Source organism: Pelobates fuscus, chromosome 8, assembly GCF_036172605.1.
Source record: "Pelobates fuscus isolate aPelFus1 chromosome 8, aPelFus1.pri, whole genome shotgun sequence".
Taxonomy (NCBI): domain Eukaryota; kingdom Metazoa; phylum Chordata; class Amphibia; order Anura; family Pelobatidae; genus Pelobates; species Pelobates fuscus.
Genome location: NC_086324.1, coordinates 142432263 through 142449130, shown reverse-complemented (window position 1 = coordinate 142449130; position 16868 = coordinate 142432263). Strand labels below are relative to the sequence as shown.

General features: G+C 40.0%; 1 protein-coding gene across 1 annotated transcript in view; it reads right to left on the bottom strand.

Annotated features, from left to right (window-relative positions):
* DNAH3 (dynein axonemal heavy chain 3) overlaps positions 1-16868 on the bottom strand; it is a 355798-nt gene that overhangs the window by 225329 nt on the left and 113601 nt on the right. The window contains exons 11-14 of the mRNA XM_063430376.1: positions 13725-13904; positions 13107-13243; positions 11464-11569; positions 10669-10847 (exon numbers count right to left, since the gene is read on the bottom strand). Coding sequence (XP_063286446.1) covers positions 10669-10847; positions 11464-11569; positions 13107-13243; positions 13725-13904 — 602 coding nt within the window. The remainder of the gene's footprint in view (positions 1-10668; positions 10848-11463; positions 11570-13106; positions 13244-13724; positions 13905-16868) is intronic.

The following is a 16868-nucleotide window of genomic DNA, read 5'->3' as shown; positions in this document are numbered from 1 at the left end:
GGGGAGGGAGGACGCTGCTCTCCTCTCCCTTTACTTCACACTGCCTTCCTGGCATATCACTTTTCCGCTGGGGGGCAGGAACAACAACCTCTGCCCCCTGTAACTCAGCCTGCTGCTGGGGAGGAAGGACGACACCTTCATCTCCCTGGGACACACACTGCCGCTGGGGAGGAAGGACGGCACCTTCAGCTCCCTGAGGTACAATCTGCCGCTGGGGAGGAAGGACGACACCTTCACCTCCCTGGGGTACACACTGCCGCTGGGGAGGAAGGACGACACCTTCATCTCCCTGGGGTTGCTCACAGGACCAGTCTATGAGGACCCCTACTTCGGGTTCTTCCTGCCGCCTCAGGGGGGGGCGGCTAACCTCCTCGGATGCAGCCTCTACTCTGCTGCTGTACCACTCTTCCTGCTCATCATACTCTTCGTCCATCTTTGAGTTTTGCTCAGCCATGACCTGGTTCCAGATCCCCTGGAATGTGTCCATGGATATATAACCCCCATACTGGGCCACTTGCTGCCTCACCTTGGCCATAAAATCATCTTCAGCGTCAGAGCCTTCCATACTTGTCTGCTCCAAGTCGCTGGATACCTCTGCTACCTCGGGTACTGCTGGTTGCTGTTGGGCGGGAGGACCGGTTGTCTCTTCCCAGGCCTCATTGATGAGTCGCAGGTAATCCCCCTCCAGGTTCCATTCCTGGTTAACCAAATATCGTAGGTCTGCCTCGAGGTCAATAGCGCCAAAGAGACCCAGCATGTTCTCTCGGATGCCGTACAGGTCCCAAAAACGATAGTCGGTATCTTCCCCAAAGTCCTCGTCACCACTATTATTCCAAAATCGACCGGGGCCAGTGTAATCTCCGCCTTCTGGGAACTCATACTCTGCCATCCTGGGGACACACTGAGCCGCGTACCACTGTAGCGCCTGGTATGCGTCGTCGAGCACCAGTTCTGCGTATACTAGAATCTCGAGTCTAGTCACCCACTTTTCTGTGGTCTGTTTTCTCAGGAGGGGCATCCGCTCTGCCATTCTAGCCAGAATTCGCTGCCTTCTGCTGCGGCGCTGATCCCCTCGTGAATACTGTACTTCCTCTAGGGCTTCGTCCCACAATCTGGCTCTGACAGTCTCTCTGTACATCAACATGTTCTCCTCTGAGACTGCTCCAGACTCCAGGACGTAATCGTCCAATCTAACTTGAAACTTCTCCTCCATTTTCTGAGTTCCTTTGTAGATAGGGTCGCTGTACGGATACTAGCGTTGCCCTCAATTTGTAATCCAAAAAATGGTGTTGTCTGTAGCTGTCCCTCTGGTTGTAGGAACGATCCCGCCGCTTGCCACCAATTGTAACGGACCGTTTCAGCATACAAGGGGAAAAATGCGTTTAGGCGATAATCCCCTTTTCCATAGACAGGCACAGCTACTGCAGAACATCAGAACTCACGAGCTGGATACGAAATAACACTCCGAACTGGAACAGCTGAACAAGAAAAGCATACAATCGGCTTACACTCTTGGCAGTCAGCTTACAATCCAATCCCCCCCAAGAACGAGACGACACTTCATTTTGAGGGTTAAGCAGGAACTCAAGACTGGGACACCCAGTCTGGCTTTTATTACCAACAAGTACATACAGGACACTCCCAGGGGGAGGATGAAATTAACCAATCACATGGATGTACCTCCCACACATTTCCTCCCCTTAGATTAACACTTAACACAATTATACTGTACACCTTTTTCCCCAATTCCTGGATGTACCCCAAATACATATGCTACACCTCCAAAACAGGTATCCCCTGATAGCCCTTATTCAGGGGGACAACATATGCAAGAATCAGCCCATTCGGATAAATGGTTCAGGAGTTATGGAACTTTAAAGTATTGACCGACCGCATGGGTAAAGTATCCGAAATCAGTTCCATGCATTTTGGCCCTGCGGTCGGTCACAAACAAGGGAATGAAAACAGGCGAATTGCCTGTGTTATAGAGCCTGGAGAGGGTTAGAATGAATTCCCTTGTTTGTGGGGTTCTTTCTACCGAACGGCGGGTCATTCGGTAGTTTCCATACGAATTTCTGGAAGTATGGAGGTCTCAGCGGTGTTTGCCTAGTCAAGTGTCCGATTTTAGTTCCAGACACTCGACGGCAAAACACCGCTGTTCGGTAGTTTAAGATGGCCGCCGCCACGTGGTTGTTTCCTGAATGGCGGCCACCTAGAGGACACAGAACACATTACATGATTGCCAATTACCCGTTTGCAACATTGTTGCAAACGGTAATTGGAGGCACACTTAGTCCTGGGTGGTCTGGTTGTTCGGTAGTTTCCTCAATATAATAAATGGAGTGATTCTACCGAACAATCAGATGAATGCTGTACACATATATAACCCAGGTTAACTGCATACAAAAATACATACATGACATGAAAGTATTAAAGGCAGGATTACTGTACTACGCTCCACAGTCTTAAAGGGACAGTAGTCCCAAAATGTCCATTGCTGATTTTAAAGGGCCAGTAGCAGCAATACAAATTAGTACATGCCCAAATATAGTCTTTAAAGTGCAATATGTCCAGGGGCCATAGTCAGCGGGCAGGAGGCTAGCAGCCAGGCCTCTCCAGTTCACAGTGGCGAAGCTGGTTTCGCCACATGATATAACTGTAAAACAGAGTGAAGTGTCACCTTCTATACAACAAGATGATGAGGTTGTACCATATCTTAAAACTAAATACCCCACAGTGTGCTCTAAGTCTAAACAAGATTGTGGGATAGTGAATTTGCAAGTTGTAATTGTAGTTCTAGACCCCCTGCAGTTAAACAATATAAGATCCCAAAGAATAAGAAGAAGGTGTGAATCAGGTGATAAAAGCATTAGTATCTCAAGGAGTGTTGAGAGTGGGTAATTCCAAATGTAAGTCACCATTTGGCTAATAATCAAGCCAATGGCACTTATGGTTTAATTGTAGACACGTATGTGGTGAATAAGTAAATCTCATCAGATATCATGGCGCAAATAGATGCTAATGTTAAGTACTTTCTGTATTGGATATAGTCAATGTGTTCTTTTCTATACCATTCAATCCAGATAGCTAGTATCGCTATGCTTTTACCTTTAAAAATCATCAATATCTGTTCCAGGTGTTGCTACAGGGCTTCCACTCCTCGCCAGCTTACTTTCATAAAGCAATGGCTCAAGTATTGGAACCCCTGGGGTATGGGAATAAGATTTTGCAATATATTGATGATCTGTTAAGTTCAAACAGTAACACGGGAAGAGCATGAGCAGATACTGTGTGATAATTGTCAAACACTGGCAGATAATGGGTTAAAACTGAACACATTCAAAGTGCAGATCTTGAAGGAAAGATTGACTTTCCTAGGAGTTAATATAGATCCAGAATGTAAAACGCCATGTACAGCAAGGGTTAAAGCATTGCAGCAATTGCCAAGGCCAATGACAGGGTATCATGTACAGAAATGTTTAAGCTTGATAAATGTTAGCAGAGAATTTATATATGATATGGAAGGGATAGCAAAACCCTTATACAATATGCAATATGCTAAAATATAAAAGATAAGATCATCTGGACAGGGGAATTTGAAAAGAGTTAAATCTGTTAAAAGATGCTCTCACACAAGCGCCTGTGCTAGCTGCTCCCATTGAAACAGTACCATATATTGTTCAATGTTACGCAGGTGTCTCTTCATTAATAGCAGTTTAATGCAAAGGTAGCATGAATCTTTACGAATGCTGGGATATTTTTCTAAAATTATGTATCCAGTGGAAAGAGGAATGTTTTCCTATGTAAAACAGCTCATGGCTGTATGATGGGCTTCAGAAGCAACACAACCCATGGCAGGATTTGGACAGATAAATTTACAAACCCCCCAAATATCTAAAACTGTTACAAAATTGTTCTGAGTTAGGAGTATATAGCCAGTTACAAAATAAACCACCCAGGGTAGAAACCAGTAAAAGATATGCTATTCCTGATTTGATGTCAGAAGGAAATGGAAATATAATCCAGATCTCCTTTTGAGAAGCAAACAATACAAGGGATTTCTAGTTTGTATGTGGAGGGACGAGATTTTATGTTGATGGATTACATCACACAGGTTTTGTCATATATGACGATTAAACAAAAGAATTGCAAAGATAGACTGCCAGGCCATATGGCTGCTCAGAAAGCGGAGTTAGAGTCTGTAAAGGAAGTTCTAGAATAACAGTATATGACCCAGTGAATATAATCAGTGACAGCAGTTATGTAGTTAAAGCTTTAACACTTCACCTCCCAATATGGAGAAAAGAGGAATGGTAGATTCTCAGGATAAAGCTTTAAAACATGCAGGTATTCTGGCAGAACTGTTTAATTAAGCAGAAAATAAAGGTTTAACTTGTTGTTGTGAAACAGACTTGTAGATCAGGAATCAAAGGAAACTTTGTCTGAGGAGTTGTAATACTTGGAAAATCTAATGAGTGCAACTGTTAGTAAAAAGACAAATAACAAATACCCTATAAGATCAGATAGAGAATGGAAGGATGTAGCTTTCAGTATAAAAAGAATGGATCTAGATACTGAAACTGGCATGTACAGGGTTAAACACAATGAAACACAAACATTTGTACCTAGTGGCTTATTACAAGAGCTGATTGTATTCAATCATCGTACACAGGGCATTTGGGTACAGGACAACTATTTAAGGTCCTGCAAAATAAATTGTATCATCCTAATTTATACCAAAAAGTGTATCCATATATTGCAGAAGTGTCTCATATGTGTTCAATTAATCCAAGACCTAAATACTAGAAACCAAAATTGCAGAGAGTTCCTTTGGCAAAAAGACCATGGTACTCTATATAAATTAATTTCTAAATTAAAATGAATAAAATAAAATAGAAATAAAAATGCTTTAAGATAAGAGTAATTGGTTAACATATTTACCAGGAGTATTAATGTCTATTCCTGCAAATCCAAACTCAAGTGTCACCTCATGAGTTAGTGACATGTAGAACTATGTAATCACTTTCCCTAATGAACCTTTTGTTCCAAGTTACAGCAGAACAAGCTGAATAGTTAAAAGTATTACAGGAACATCTATTGTTAGAATTGAAGTTTGCTACTTCAAATGTCGTCCCTTATGGTAAACTATGTGTTAAAGTTGTACAGCGCTACGGAATCTGATGGCGCTATATAAATAAATTAAATACATATAAAGAAGTAACACAGGGAAATTATGCAGATATGTTTAAGCCAGGTTACAAGGCAATGGTAAAATCCTTTAAAACACCAGGTCTATGAAAAGCAAGTTGGGAAGGTCCTTATGGTCCTTATGTTGGTCTAAGAATAAAAATTAGAACAAACTGTGTTACAGGTTTAAAAAGCAAACATTGGTACAAAGTGTAATAAATCAATTCTTGTGTCTAGTGATCAATGTAAAATAAATGTACTAAGGTATAAGAAATGTACTAATGTATAAGAATAGTAAACTGCCATCTGTTTTTCATTACAGAACTAATACTGTTTTACATGGACAAAAACCTGTATGATTTTAAATAAAAGGACAAATTGTTTGGACTTTCAAAGGACATTATGGACTTTCAAAGAGACTGTGCTTGTGGATTCGATTGGAGAGGACAATATTTCATGGACTAAATCAAACCGATTGTGTTTTTTGGTTAATGTAAACTGTATACAATTGCACAGCATAATAACTATGATACTGTTATTATTAATGTTAGGTAAAATCAATGCCCAAGGTAAATTAATGAATTAGTGAAAAATTTAAAGGTAATTGTAACAAGAATTTTGTTCTTAGGAGTTCAGAAATGAAAGGGTTAAAATGGCTTGCTTCTCCCTCTTGGAGTGTAAAAAGCAATACAGACAACTGGAAATGGCTGTGTTAAAAGGCCTTTCCTTGTAAACTGATACTTAGATCAATATCAGAAAAAAAAAAATTAAAATCCCATAAGTAATTGGTATAAGTTATTATGATGCAATATTTTAAAATTCATTCAAATAAAGCATCAAAGAGGGGCTTGAAAAATATTATTATGTACTTTAAATGTATTTAATGTGTTGATATAAATATTATTAGTTTTATTCGGATTGCTTCAAGAACACTGAAATTGAGAAGCCATACCTTGGCCTATAGAGTATTACAGACTTTCATTGTATAAGGAATGGAGACCACATCTGGTTCACTTTAAGAGTGATGTTGAAGGGCTTGTTTATAGTAACCTTTGACCTAGCCTTGAAAGCCTGAATTCCTTTGAAGACTCACATTTCTACAGGCAATTATTCATTACATCATGTATATAGAAGTTCTTTGTCTCACATATCTTGCCGCCAAATATAACGTATGACTTTAATCATAGATTTCAAATGATGCTAAGTAACTCCCCTTTTTCTAAGATAGCCACTTATTTTAAAGTAAGGCAATCTTATGTATACTCCCCTCTGTAACTGAATTTTAAACCCATAAAACTGATTGTAGTTTAGAATTCGTGGCCAATACCTTTAACATCAAAAATGGATAACAACTGGAAAATTGCTCTCTGTATTGGACAAAGAATGTTAAAGACATTTGTTATTACCAGATGGATTGTTATGTTTGAATAAACATAAGTTAACTGCAAGATATTTGATTCGATTGTTATGAAAACTGATATGTGACAAACAAAGATTTCACGGAATGCCAATTTCCTACAAGGGTGTGTGTGGAGTGTGCAGGGATGGAGTGGGAGTCTGTGGAGGGAGGGGGACGGTGCAGGGAGAATGGATCTGTGCAGTGGAGGGAAAGGAACTGCCAGGGTGCTGGGGTGGCAGGGAGGCAGGGGGATCTGTGCAGGGGAGGCAGGGGGAGCGGGGATCTGTGCAAGTAGGGGGACTGTCAGGGAGGCAGGGGGATTTGTGCAGGGGAGGGAGGGGGAGAGGGGATCTGTGCAGGGAGGGGGACTGTCAGGGAGACAGGGAGAGAGGGGATCTGTGCAGGGAGGGGGCTGTTAAGGAGGCAGGGGGAGAGGTTATCTGTACAGGGAGAGGGGATGTCAGGGAGGCAGGTGGATCTGTGCAGGGGAGGCAAGGGGCTGTCACGGAGGCAGGGGAAGAGGGGATCTGTACAGAGAGGGAGCTGCCAGGGAGGCAGGGGGATCTGTGCAGGGAGGGGGATGTGTGCAGGGGGAGAGAGGATCAGTGCAAGGAGGGGGCTGCCAGGGAAGCAGGGGGATGTGTGCAGGGGAGGGAGGGGAAGCTGTGCAGGGAGGGGGGCTGTCAGGGACGCAGGGAGAGAGGGGATCTGTACAGGGAGGAGGGCGTTCAGGGAGGCAGGGGATCTGTGCGGGGGGAGGGGGAGAGGGGTGCTGTGCAGGGAGAGGGCTATCAGGGAGGCAGGGGAAGAGGGGACGTGTGCAGGGAAGAACTATTGTTTAACCTCACTTCCATCCTCCCGCCCTGATTCTTCCCCTCTCTCTTTCTGCACTGCACAGAGAAGACCTGGCAAGCAGAGCAGGATCGCTGCCAGGTCTCACTCATAAGGTAGAAGCAGGGGCCTTTCCCCCCAACAAAAGTGCCGCCTGGAGCGGAACGCCCCCTCCCTCTTGCTACGCCACTGCCAAGAACATAACACTGCCTCTGCCGGACTGTCTTCTTTCCATAGTGCATTCTGCTGCCATCCACCAGATCTAAAAGAAAACATGATTCATCAGACCTTCCTACAACCATGGTCCAGTTCTGACGCTCACGTCCCGATTGAAGGTGCTTTTGGCCATGTTACGCCCCATATACAGAAGACAGGCATGCACTGTGTGTTCTGACACCTTGCTATCATGGCCAGCATTGAGATTTTCAGCAAATTAAACTACAGTAGCTATTCAGTTAGCCTTCACCCCCATGTGCACTCATTGAGCCTTGTGCGCCCATGACGCTGGTTCACCAGTTGTCCTTCCTTGTACCATGTACTAGCCATCACTAATTGACCCTTGTCAAAATCACTCAAATCTCTTCGCTTGCCTATGTTCTCTGCTTCCAATTGTTTAAATTCAAGGACTGTTCTCTTGCCGCCCAATATATGCCACCCTTTGACATTTGCCATTATAATGATATAATCAATTGTATTCACTTCACCTGTCAGTGGTTTTAATGTTGTGGCTGATCAGCAACATGGCAGTTGTAGTTCTACAATATCTAGTGATCTGCGTTTTGCCCAGCTCTATCTTAACATCACACAAAATAAAACAAGTATGATACATGGATTGTTTCTTTCTGAACTTTTCCACTGGGAATTTAAAAATAACGTATTTTCTCATAAAAAACAAACAAACCCCAAAGCAAACATTCTTATTAAAGTTTACTGAGCGTTTAAGGCAATTTTTTTTTACAACTGTAAATGATATGCTGCCAATGTGCAGCTTGCATTTTGTGCATTTATACATGTATCCATTTAAAAGTGAGAGCTTGATCTGAATTTGATGTGTGAAGATAGAAATTAACATAATACTGTCATGTTAGATCTAATGTGCATACATGGTCTTAAAGGCCAACTATCCCCAGAATGCATTTTATTTATTTTTTTATTATAAAAATCCTTGCTGCATGTGTAAAAAATATATATATTTTTAATGAAGTATATGTAAACATACCTGATCTAACCCCTACTTTCACAGAACACTAGATCCCTCTGCCATATTCCTACACCTTTGATCGGACTGAGGTAGAATCTGGCCGCTAGGCTCCTTTTTTACTCCCTGCACCAATCGGTGAAGTCATCAGCCATCGCCCTGTGTGGTTTAAATTCCAATGGGGCATTTTCTGGCTAATGTGCAGGAATGGCGGCCAAGTTGGTAGTTTTAATGCTTAGTATGCATTCCCCTACCTGTAGAATGGAGGTAAAATAACTTCATTGTATCAATATGTGATTTCTAGTTACTATTTTTTATTTTTTGCTTTTTCCATGGGGCAGCTGGCTAACAAGTGCTGGCCAGCCACCACACAATTAACCCTCGCGCTGACAAGTTGTTTTTTGTACTATTTGCCCACTGGTTGCTAGCTTTGTCGATTGCTGTTGTCGATTGGTTCAGATGAGTTTGGTAATTCAGAGATTTATTTCGGACCGAGCGAATTCTGACGCATTTGGCTTTAGTAAATATGAGAATTGCCAATGTGTTCGGAATTCTGACTGGGTAGACAATACAGAGCAATGACTGATGACATCACCGATCTGTGAAGGCAGTAAAGCAGGAGTCTGTCAGTCGCAGTCTACCTCAGTCTGACTGAAGGTGTGAGAATATAGCAGAGGGATCTAATGATCTGTGAAAGTAGAGGCCAGATTTTCAGGTATTTTTACATATACTTAATTTTTCTTTTTAAATGTCATTTTTTACGGCATGCAGCAATGATTCTTATAATATTTTAAAAAAATAATTCTGGTGATAGTTATCCTTTCATTGGTTTGACAATGAGTAAATTAACATTGTGCACTGAACAAATGATATGCCATATTAAAGCATAGAAAAAAAGGAGCGTATTTTGTGTAATTATCATTTTGTCAGACTAATCAAAATAACAAGCACAATTTTAATATAATAAGCCGTAAGTTATAATACAGTAAGCCAAAATACGCCAGATATACAAAAAAGGGAAATCATTTTTGTTGCAAGATAATTGTGCTATAGTAATAAAATGTTCATTTTCACATCATTTATATTAATGGATAACACAGGTCTTACAGATTTATAAAGAAACAGACAGACGGCAAGAATACCATAAGGAAAGGGGACTAATACTGCATTCTTATCATATGTGGCACCCTAATTGTGGGTGTTGCTCTACTGAAATGGTCCAAACCAAAAGAAATCTAGGACCATCTCTCAGCATTTTTATAATAAATCATAATCCAAGTTCTCTACCTCTATCACATATAATACACAACCTTTATCATTGAAAGAGGTAGCTCACAAGTAGGCTGTGAGTAAAAGAGATACAGCAAACTAAGCTTAGTTTTGATGGAGAAACACACCAAGCTCTAAGAGTTGGAATATCCTACATCCCACCAGTAATATCAAATTTAATTTACTTGTTAAAAGAAAAGTTATATTATTCTTTACTGAAGGAACGTCAAGTGATAGGCATTGTAGATCTCCACACACTTACTTAAATAGATGTATGTACTTGAACAAATACAATTTATCATCAGGAGCTTACACAAGCATTTGTAAATGGTTAATGCAGGACATGTACCATCTATGGTCCGGAACATTGATATACATGTCCTTCTTATTGAAACACCTGCTACGGAATCTTTAAACATATAGTTATCCTAGAATGCAAACTGTGCCAACTTAGACACTCTTTCTGTCCAGAATAGCAGTGAGTATAATGTATCTACATGCAGAGAGCACATTAAGCAGGCAGGATGAAAAATTAAGGGAATATTAATGTATACATTTGGCAAGTAAAGACTGATTTTTATTATTGACCTAAAGTGGACCGTCTTGCTATTTCAGTATTGGTGGATCACAGTTTTATTCTAAAATGAAATGTTGTGCAGCAAGTAGATCCTCAGCACTGGCAAATCATTGTGAGAGCTACCATGGATATCCCTTGCTGTAGAGTAAGCCTAAAATATTCTAAACTTACTCTAGAACCTTAACCGTTGTGTGTAAGCTAGATTACCCTTTATTGAGCTCTCGGTTTTCATCCACTTTAAACTGGATCAGACGATCTTTCAGGTTTTGGGCTCTGGCGCAGAGATCCTCATTCAGTCTTGATGCATCCAGACAGAACATGGCCAATGGAACTGTAATGTGCATGGAGGCGATCTCTCTCTGTAGCTGTCTTAGGTTATCAATTTTCTGTGGATATCAAGACCACCATTTAGTTGCAGCTATTTAAAATGATGTCAAACCACACCTGATCAAACATAGAACATATACTCTATTTGATTTTGTTTTTACTGACCAGCAAACATCTAACCCTACTTAGTACAAGTGATATGGTTAGCAAGAGGTTGATTTTCTAAAGCTGTAGATTAGGCTTGGAAGTGTGGTTTGGGGAAAACACCTCTTACCTGTGAAGTTTTCACATTGCTTTTGAGTTGAGACATTTGGGGGTGTCTGCATTTTGCAGGGTTAAGTGCTGACCAACCACGTTCAGTTTAGCTGTAAGGTCAAACTGAATTGGCCAGCGGCTGGGCTAGATGAGCACTGTACGAATTGCCTTAGTATGGTTGATAGGTATAAATAAGGTGTATGTAACAAATTTAATAAATATGCTTTCCACAACCAACCTCTTTTACAATGCATCAAGCTGGTAATTTTAATAATATGATATGGTCCAGGGATTAAAATGCTGTTGTTTATGGGTTGCTCATGTGACTCATAAACAGAACGTAAACACAATTAAGGTCAGAAAGACATTGTACAGTCCGTACTTGTAATCGCTGTTGATATCGTAATGATTTCTCGTTACCTTGGTAAATGCCTGCAGTGAATGTTCCTCCCGTAGAAACGTGTTAACATCCTGCTGAGCTTTCTTATTTAAGAGGTCATTGTATTTCTTGTAAACATTTAAATACCTGATAGAAAAGAGCAGACATAACACACATGGCTTATTACTGTAGTAACATTGTTTGCTTGTTTTTTTTAATTTACAGAAACCATTTATACATTCTACTCAGAGACATTTGATAAATTCTGCTTATTCGCGCAGCCAACACATGGCAAAAATAAATAATACAAACATTATATCCAAATCTAGGCCAGAATTACTCTGCATAAAAGAACAGCATGATTATTTTAATGGATACACATTGCACATACAATGTTGAATATTTTAAGGGTTCTGTATAGTGTTTTGAAGTTGAACGCCATCCTCTCACTATTTTCATTTCATGATGTGAGCATATCATTCTGTCCCACTGACATTCATGCCATCAGCATGGATAGGTGCCCTCACAAATTTAATTCGGAATCCAGCCAATATAGGGAATGCTTTCACTGCATGCTTACAATATAAACACACATACGTGGACTGGACACATTTTCCTCTGAAACCAGATTCAGTCTGATGATGCCAACATGAATATGAATGTGTATGAGTGAGACTATGCTCATATCTTAAAATGTATTGGTGTAAAATAAAACTGTGATTTGTCTCAGTGACCCAAGGTTTAAAGTCTCCTTAAATGGCCCCAGTTACTTTGAACAGTTTTATGACCTGAGGTATATCAAACCAAATTAGTGTTCCATTGATTGCCTACAATATCTTTTGTAGTGTCCACCACTAAACTTTGCACTCCCAAAATCTCAGATACTCACCTGAATGCCATCCCTTGCTTTATCTCAAGTCTAGGCTCCATCAAATAAAATTCTCAGATAGCAATCTGCCTCTCAGACTACTTGGGCAGCCACCTACACCTGAAAAGGTGTCTCAACCGTACCCATGTGACCAACAATTTAGAGATCCAGTAGTGCTTGCATCGTGGGTGAGAAATTCCCTACCAGCTCTGTAAGCAAAATGGAGGACCCTTGTTCTCTTGCTTGCAAAGCGTTCCTGGTTTAGTCAGTCTATACTTTAATATTACTGATGGACTTTGACCCCGCACATTTCTCACTATATGCCTCTTCCAAGTCTGCTGATAGCTGTGACAAGGAAACCGTAGGTTTTAGGCCAAAATTGGTCATTTGCAAATAAACAAACGCCAAGTTGTTTTCACTGCTCAGTTATTTTGGCTTACAATTTGCAACTCTCTTGTCAGTTCTGAACAAATCCCAGTTTTGAGAACAAACACCTGTAAAGACTCTACCAGCATCTGAAATCCTGATTCAGCAAGAAGACCAATTCCCCTGAATGAACCAGGCTAAGCCTGACAGGCCTATTACCATTATATCTATTCACTGTATCGGGACACATGCATTAAACAATAATTATGTCTGTTAAAATAGTATTAAAAAAACAAAAATAAAAAAATTGAATAAAACACAGTGTCACAAAGTAATTTAACAAATGTTTTTTTTAAACCCTCTACTGCCCATATATAAAGCGTTTTCTTACTGTCTTTGTTCCTAAATTTGATTAAAAGTAACAATTTATGTCAAGAAATCAAAACTCACTTCTGGGGCCCAACAAAGTTCTTGTTGAATATTTCCAGTGTTTGGCTGATAAATTCCGAAACTAAAGACTCCTCTTGTTTGACGGACCTCAGGTTTGTATTGTCCACTTGAAGTCCAGGAAAAAGGCTCCCTTCTACCTATGTTAAAGGGCAAGCAAACTAATTAAATTGCATTTAAAATCTCATGAGGTCTATCCTAGACTCATACATATGGATACTTTTCAATTGCTTTTCTTTGTTGTAATATTTCTAGGAATTTAAGCTCCGTATTTGGTTTACAAGAAGATAACAATGCTATATACGGTCTAAATTATAATGCTGATTAGAAAGTGTTTTCAAGTTAATGGGAAAAAAATATATATAAAATGTGAATTAATTAAACTATATTACAAAGATTTTTCCAAGCATATAAAATTACTTTAGTCCAAGCAAATCCATCATCTTGTATAAAACTATATGCAATTTGCATTCTATATAAACTGTACCAAAACGGCTCAGCAGCCCAAAATTATAATAAAAACCAAAAGTATAAATGCCAGCACAGTTAAAAGTGCATTTCTTTCTATTTTAATCCATTCATCCGTTCAACATTTAACTTTAATAACTGGTTATAACTTACTTTTGGAATTCCTTCTGCACTCTGTATAATTTTGTAAAAACAGCGTTTTATTAGATTCCAACATTCCTCCAACATTGGATCAAATGCAATTTTGGGTTCTTCAGTTTTTAGCTTGATTATAAGAACTTGAGGAATGAAGAATTTCATGTCATCATATATATCTCCAAAATCATTTCCATCCTGTACATTAAAAAAGGAAAAACAATACACACAGTTCAAAAATATAATACAAATAAGCTAGAAATAATAGACATCTATGATATTCTTTATGGACAAGTTTTTCACCTTAAAGGGAAACTATAGTCACCAAAACAACTTTAGCTTAATGAAGTGGTATAGATCGTGCCTCTGACGTCTCACAGCCTAATTCTCTGCCATACAGGTGTTAAATCTCTTTTGTTTCTGTTTATGCAGCCCTAGACACACCTCCCCTAGCTGTGACTCACACAGCCTTCATCAAAAAATGGTTTCACTTTCAATCAGATATAACTTACTTTAATGTTTTGTTTTATCTTTTGCTCTGTAAAATGAACCTTAATTACACACACAAGGCTCCCACAGAGTCTAGGAAGTTATTAACAGAGCAGGAGGTACAAAATTCTGATTTAAACAGAATTGACAATCAAGTGTAAACATTAGATGACTCGTTATAGGAAGTGTTTAGGAAGGCTGTGTTAGTCACATGCAGGGAGGTGTGCCCAGGGCTGTATAAACAAAGGGATTTAACTCCCAAATGGCAGAGGATTGAGCAGTGAGACTGCAGGGGCATGAACTATACACCAAAACTGCTTCATTAAGATAAAGTTGTTTTGGTGACTATTGTGTCCCATTAAGGGTTTCGTCTTCCCTTACCTAGGAGTGTACTAAATTTGCCCAGGAATTCTTATCCAACCATTATCAAATCTCTAGAGTTGTGGTTCCCCACCCTGTCCTCAGGCACACCATCAGTGTAGGGTTCAGACATTTCCCAGTTCTGTTTCAGCAGTTATACTGTCAAAACCTGGATCATTGGTGAGCCTTAAGAACTGGATTAGGAAATAGTGCTCTAGGGCACTGTTCGTTTCTCTTAGTGGTGTCACCAAAACATGTAAATTATATATTTTTTGCAGATCTGTGTATAAAACAGGGATGCTTTTTTTCCCCCATAATATAAGTTAATTGAAGACTCACTAAGTGTAATTACAAAACTGTGCATTTGATTGATATTTTGAAGAATGCTTCATTCTTCAGATGTTTGATTTTGGATATTTTGTGAAGAGATCACCTGCGGGCAGCAGATTAGCTGTACAAAGCACTTGCAGATTGTAGTAATAAAAATGCCAGAATACTGATGTTCTTAAATTCAACCTTCCTCTACATTTATGTCGAAACCTACATTCTCTATCCTGATCCCGAGGCTAATGTTGTTTGTTTGTTAGTCCAGCTATTGTATATTAGTGATGTCGCGAACACAAAATTTTCGGTTCGCGAACAGCTACACTTTCCCTCCTCTATCTAAGAATGCAGCTTCAGAATGAATCTAAAATGGATGCTGTACAGCAGGTGGGAGGGTCTGGAAGGGAGGGTCTGCTGCTGATTGTCTGGAATGTGTCTGCTGACTGTGAGGCACAGGGTCAAAGTTTACTCAATGATGACGAATAGGAGGCGGATCGAACTGCGCATGTGTTCGCCCGCCGTGGCAAACGCGAACACGCTATGTTCGCCGGGAACTATTCGCCAGCGAACAGTTCAGTACATCACTACCGCAGAATAGTCAAAATACTTGCCGAGGTCAGGGACACAGAATTAGACACAACGATGAGGCAAGCCAGAAGTCAAGGATACCCGAAATCCGTGAAGTCAAAACGAAGCCAAAGTCAAAAGAAAACGCAATCAGGAACACACTCAGATAACCAGCTAGTGGAAACCATGACAGGGCACTGACAAAAAGGTAATTTGAGTTTAAATAACCCTCCTTATGATGTAATTGGCTGTCTCTGACCTCTGACCCCAAAACGTGCATGCGCGTCTATGACGTGACGCCGCATGTACGTCGGCGCCATCTTTGATGTGGGCGAAGGCAAGTTTCTTATAAAAGCCCGATCTTAAGAACATTGCAGCTGCTGGGGACCTGAACGGAGGGAGACCGGTTAGCTGCCCGCCGAGCCCAAGGTAAGTTTGAAACATCTCTTACTTAGCTTGAGTGCAGCCACGCCGGCAGAGATGCCAGGAACCATGACAAAGAGAACCCCTGTATTGAGTATGTCAAACATACATAATATTTAGGGATTGAGACTCTCTCATAATAGTATAGTAGTACAAATATACTCATAGAAAATTCCCTTATGTAGTAAATATATAAGTCCCAAAGGGCTATAGAATAAACTCAATGCAATGCAATCTGCACAGATACTTTAATAGAAATATAGAATTGGACTAGACATAAATCTGTTCCATCACCCATTATAAAACCTATTTGATATTGTTGTCAAGCGATTAATTTGCATATTCTATGCTTAGCTTAATATATTGAATTTATTAATACATTTTTTCACGGGAGTTTAGCTAGTATACTTATACCCATATACTTTTCGCTGAATGATACTTTGTCAGATCCCAGGTTTCATTAAATGTCACAGATACCTTTGCATTAATACTGTAACAAATAGTGTTAAAGGGACACTATAGTCACCTGAACAACTTTAGCTGAATGAACCAGTTTTGGTGTATAAAACATGCCCCTGCAGCCTCACTGCTCAATCCTCTGCCATTTAGGAGTTAGATCCCTTTGTTTATGAACCCTAGTCACACCTCTCTGCATGTGACTTGCACAGCCTTACATAAACACTTCCTGTAAAGAGAGCCCTATTTAGGCTTTCTTTATTGCAAGTTCTGTTTAATTAAGATTTTCTTATCCCCTGCTATGTTAATAGCTTGCTAGACCCTGCAAGAGCCTCCTGTATGTGATTAAAGTTCAATTTAGAGATTGAGATATAATTATTTAAGGTAAATTACATCTGTTTGAAAGTGAAACCAGTTTTTTTTTCATGCATGCTCCGTCAATCATAGCCAGGGGAGGTGTGTCTAGGGCTGCATAAACAGAAACAAAGTGATTTAACTCCTAAATGACAGTGAATTGAGCAGTGGAATTGCAGGGGAATTATC